This window comes from Haplochromis burtoni, unplaced genomic scaffold (genome assembly GCF_018398535.1).
Source record: "Haplochromis burtoni strain Fernald_Lab_line unplaced genomic scaffold, NCSU_Asbu1 Contig_925, whole genome shotgun sequence".
Lineage (NCBI taxonomy): Eukaryota > Metazoa > Chordata > Actinopteri > Cichliformes > Cichlidae > Haplochromis > Haplochromis burtoni.
Window position 1 is genome coordinate 43,095 of NW_024583286.1, and position 5,685 is coordinate 48,779.

The following is a 5,685-nucleotide window of genomic DNA, read 5'->3' on the forward strand; positions in this document are numbered from 1 at the left end:
CACTACTGACACTTTATTCACTTTTAGTCACTTGCGGTTATTTATTCACCTTCAGTCACTTTAATTTTAAAACTGTGTAATTTTAAAACTGTATATTCTGTATATTCTGTGTATTTATTATTTGTCTTCTATTGCCTGTTCTTATTGTCCTTATCTTCCACGTATGCTGCTCAGTTGTTTGTTAATTGCCCCTTGGAGATAAATAAAGTCTTCTGATCCCGATTCTGATTCTGATATGAAAATATAAAACTTGTTGGAGCATCATTATTGGAATGTTAAAATAAGATACCATTATGTTTTAAAAAGGTAAATTATTTAATAAACAATGTTATAATTATATATAGCATACAGAGGAACTTGAACGTCAGTCTGTAAAGTTGAGTGGTTTACTGAGAAACTTCCTGAAATCATTTTGCAAGAAGGAGGAAGAAAAAGAAAAGAGCGATGAGGATGAAAAACTTCAGTTTAGAGAGTCACCAGACATCAGTGAGAAGAGAAGTTTTGAAGAATAAAGTAAAACAGGTAAAAATAAAATTGAATGTGGCTCAAAAAATCTTTTTAAAAGAAGAAATGTAAAGATTTTTCACATCTGTAGCAGTGATGGTGAGTAAGACCATTATTTATTAATCAAATATTACAAGGCTGTCCTCTTATTTGGCAGTTAATATACATTTATATTCTATTATATATATTATACATCTTTCTTTTCATGTGTGATGTGAACTGTTGGCTTTTTCTTTATTTCAATTTTTGTTTTGATTTCTTTTTTGCTTCATCTGCTGGATAAGTTATTCTGTGGAGGGAGAGACTGAACGTCTCGAGCAACGAACATGTTTGTTCTCATCTGGTCGGCTCTGTTTGTCTCTGTAAAAGGAAGCATTGCTGAAACGGGTTTGTATCTTGTCCTGTAATTCTGCTATATTTGTATTTGACTTTTTAAAATATTTGCATGTAACACTCTTTTTCTGAAATGTATCCAGATGATAAGAATTTTTTATTACCCACAGTTCATCATAAATTTGTGCCTTTACTATCATCTATTGGCTCGTGTGCCATTTTAATTTAATGTTTTGTTAAACGTGTTCTGAGATATTGTTGATGCACATCCAGGGAGATTCCATAGCCTGGATATAATAAGCTGTGAAATGAGAACATTATAGTAGTTGTGGAGTACAGCACAAACAAGCAGCCAGTGTAAAAGATAAAAGTTACTTCAATATCTTTAATTAGACATCATGTTTATTGTTGTAAAGTAAATATTCTTTATCACTATATTTATCTTTCCCTTTGCATTAACAGGTGCCTCTCCCTTGGTGCAACAACACTGTGGCAAAGGATACTGTCTTAATCTCACTGAGCGAGAACTAACAGCAGAGGCTGGACTCTGTGTTGTGATCCCGTGTTCTTTTACTACTGCTGATGAGTTTACACCCAAACATATAGTTTGGTACAAATGTATAGCTCAACATAGGTGCTGTGAAGCTGACATAATATTTCACAGCAACAAAAACACAGACAAAAAAGCTCAGGCTGAGTTTGAAGGACGAGTCTCACGTTTGGAGCCTGATGTGACTCAAAAAAACTGCAGCATCATCATTAATGATCTGAAAGAGTCTGATTCTGGATCATATCAGTTCAGAGTTACCGGTGAACTGAATGGAAAACAAGATGGATTCACATTCATTCCAAGAGTATCTGTCTCAGTTAAAGGTGAAAAAAGCTATTTCAAGGACAATCATGTTGAAAAAGAAGATATTTGTTCATGTACAATAACATATTTAGTATTTTTAAGGCCTTAATGAAGTGTTCATTATTTTGGGGAATTGTTGACCTCTATGGTAGCTGGTAGGAACTGCAGCAGTTCCTGTTAAAACTTATGATCGCCATTAACCATTTTCATTAAATATCTTATTTGAAAAAACAGATTGATTTACTAGATGAACTTCAGATAGTTGATGTGTTTCTATAAATGCAATTTATTTTCATTAGGTCTTAATCTGAAGCCCAGAGTAATGATTCCCACACTGACAGAGGGACAGCAGGCCACACTGACCTGCACTGCTCCTGGTCTCTGCTCTGGATCTGTTCCTGAAATCACCTGGACATGGAGAGGAGCAGGAGGGACTGAATCTTACATTACAGGAAACAGCACTAATTTCAAGACTGAGAATCTGGCGGCTTTCACACAAAGACACATCTCAACTTTGACCTTTAACGCTTCATCTGAACACCACAACACCAGTATCACTTGCAAGATCAACTTCACATGTGGAAAAACTACAGAGGAGACTTTGACAGTAAATGTGAAATGTGAGTACTTCGTAACCTGTTGTTATTGTTTATATCTATTTATTTATTTGAAATCTATTGGATGATCAGTAGAGTCTGAAAAGGAAACAACATGATTGTAAAATGTATATTTTTATCTAACAGATAAGAAAGAAATTACAATCAGTGGTGTTACAACCGTTAAGGAGGGAGATGTTCTGAATCTGACCTGCAGTGTTGAAAGTTTCCCTCCATCCGTGATTGTGTGGTCTAAACTTGGTTCTGACACAAACCTGCACAATGACACTGGATCAGCTACACTTGTCATCCATAATGTAACATCAGAACATTCAGGACAGTACATCTGTACAGTAAAACATCTGGACACAACTCTGAATTCATATGTTGATGTAACTGTGACTTGTAAGTAGATGGCATGTATTTTTAACCTGAAGTTCATTAACATTATAGCTTGCAGCGTGTCCTGTTTTATGATTCTGACTACATGTTTACAGGGCATACAAAGATACAGAATGGCTCAGGATGTGTGCTTCAGTCTGAGGGTTTGACCTGTGTGTGCATCAGTGAAGGCTTTCCTTTGCCTAACATCACATGGCCTCTGTTGACTCACCACACTGAGTACTCTGTCATTACTAGTGTATCAAACCACACAGTCAACAGCACTGTCAGTCTCACTGTAAAAAACCATGGCAACAGCACTGTTGAATGTGTCAGCAACAATGGAAATGGAGAAGAAAGAGAGAACCTGCTGATTAATAACAACTTGTCCAAAAAAGATGGTAAGTTTTGTTTGGTTGTTGCTGTTGTTTTAAATTAAAACCGTTTCTGTAACACTTTTAACCACTTGACATTTTTACTACCATTTTCTGACCCATGTAATCTATGACCTATGTAATTAAGACAATCATTAGACTAGCCATTAGGTGTGCTGTATATAATTCAATGGCAAATGTGAGTTAACAGGTTTTTCATGTTGTTTCCTTCGAGTGCAGAGCCGTCATCGGGTCTTAGGTGGCGATTTCTGGAAATTATCATTGCATTTTTGATTGGTGCAGTTCTTTCATCAGGTGTTTGCTTTTTGGCCAAAAAGTGTTACAGGTACAGAATTATTTTTGTAGTTATTACTAAGGTTTCTCTGTAGATTCAATTTAACATTCATTTCAACATTGTTTCTGTAAATATGCCCTTTTCTACAGGAAAGAAATGACGAGTTCTGGACATTTGAATGACACTTTTGTGATGCTGACACGTCCAGATGATCCACTGGTATTTATGTTAATTCGTCTGTTTTGATATAACTCTTCAAATAGTTTAAATGAGTTTCAGCACAAATATCTCACATACATATGGTGGAAGTCTCATTGCTGCTGGTAATCCAGTGTCGCCACCTTTACTCTGCTAGGCGGTGTTTAACACAGCCTGGCGATTCTCAGGTGTACTCCAGCGCAATGCAGTAAGGGACAGATGGAGAGAGAAACCATGCAAATAGGATGGTTTGACTTAAAATATGAGACATCTCAACTTTCTGTCACAGTAAAACTTTGATCTTTAATATTCATGATACAAAAAACATATAATAAAATAAATAAACAAATACACAAATGGAAACCAGAATTAAAGTAATGCAAAGTTTCTTTCTTTCCACCCAATGAGAACTCAAACCCTTTGAAGCATGAAAGACTTTAAACAAGATAAATCGATAGTATTCACAATGTTTGGCTGCCTGTAGCTGATAAATGACTGAAACTACTTACTTTGTGCCTAACAGATATATGATGCTCAAGCATTACAAAACAACCAGACCCTGAACTCAAACAGTGGGACAAACGAAGTGAAATATGCCACCATTGATCTTTCCCTGTTAAAAACACACAGCGGCAGAAAGGCAGCAAGGATGCGAGAAAGCACAAAGACGGAGTACGCTGAAATTAAGAAGGTAATAAAAAAAGAACAAGAAGATGATGGTGGAGACGACGGTAAAATGTTGGAGGGGGAGATGAAACATTGTGAAACAGAAAAGAAGGACGAGGAAGATGAGGCAGTGTACTCCACTGTGAATGACATAACAGATGATATTTGAGGAATTCTTATAGTTGCTAAGGATAAATATTGATCTCTTCAGATGTAATGGATGGATGGATGGATGGATGGATGGATGGATTTCCATTTTGTGTTGGAATAACTAACTGTAGGACAATTTTCTCTATACTGTAAACTTCACAAATATTAACAAATCAAATCTTACAGAATGTTAGCTTTGAATATCGTGCTCTGCAGTAGTTTAAGGATTACAAATATTAGAAAAATGTTATGGTTTAGCAAATTTTAGATACCTATACTGCTTTACTATAAAATCTTGCCCAGTGACATTTAGTAGTAGCAGTAAATATAGTGGCTTATCTTTTGCTTGACTCTATTCTTGATGTATTTTGCAGATTTTTAACGGTTTAAGTTTCCATTTGGCAGATGGCCAACACTGACATTGTCTGGTTAAATATATTTGAAAGTGTGTAGCCAAAGTGTGCCAAATAACCTTTGGAATTTTCTTTTTGTGTTTTCACAAAATGCCCTTTTACACGATGTATTGTGTTTTGTATTCCTCCAGAAAAACATGTCATTTTGTTAAGTAAATGCATTTCTTTCCTCTTTTGCATAAGATCATTTATTTTCTTTTTCAGTTTTTATCCGGCACCATCATCAGGTTGACCGAATCATTTGTTCTATACCAATAATCCATTTAAAACTTTTGATATAACTAGCTTCAGTAGTTCTAATGCTAATGACAAAAGTCCCCAAACAATCCCAGAGTATTGATCGATAAAAATGACAATTTTTTTCTATAATTTACTTGGTTTAAAACCTCTTGAGAACAATAGAGTTCAACACTAAATATGTTTTATTGCCACCCCCCACAGGGCGCCTGGGACCCTGATAAGGATTAGTGTAAGAGAATGGATGGATGAATGAATATGTGTATTTTAAGCTTTTTTATGAACATTTTGAAAAATAATGACTATCTGCTTTTAATAAATCCATTAAGTTGATAAAATGTTATATTTAGGAAGTATCATTCATTTCTAATAAATATGACTCAGTCAAAACAGTCTGGCTCAGCTTAAATCTTAGACTGCTTGAGCTCCACAGCTGTTTCACCTTGTCAATATTCAGTTTTTCACAAATGATTAATATTCAGATTATTGCTATGTATATGTATGCGTATATGTATATAGAGTATCCCATAAAAATGGGTTCCTGTTCAGTTATTGCATGCTCTTGTTTTCGTTTATGTTTGTGTAAGATATCAATCACACACATGTGGGAAGGAGAATTCAGTCTAGTTCAGCTGCCAACTATTTGGAGTTGAGAGTAGTTGACTGGTGTAGATTTTGGCCCTTC

General features: G+C 35.3%; 1 protein-coding gene across 2 annotated transcripts; it reads left to right on the plus strand.

The window, feature by feature from the left end:
- Positions 1-467: 467 nt before the first annotated feature.
- Positions 468-4,881, plus strand: LOC102314574 (sialic acid-binding Ig-like lectin 5). 2 transcript variants are annotated; one of them, XM_005951088.3, is made up of 9 exons: positions 468-603; positions 789-891; positions 1,300-1,710; positions 1,990-2,310; positions 2,434-2,691; positions 2,784-3,068; positions 3,282-3,387; positions 3,486-3,555; positions 4,058-4,881. In XM_005951088.3, the coding sequence occupies exons 2-9, from the start codon at positions 831-833 to the stop codon at positions 4,367-4,369; spliced, it is 1,824 nt and encodes a 607-aa protein (XP_005951150.1). In that variant the 5' UTR covers positions 468-603; positions 789-830; the 3' UTR covers positions 4,370-4,881. The 2 variants fall into 2 exon arrangements, with proteins under 2 accessions (XP_005951150.1, XP_042072043.1); XM_042216109.1 differs by having other exon boundaries at positions 468-522.
- Positions 4,882-5,685: the final 804 nt, after the last annotated feature.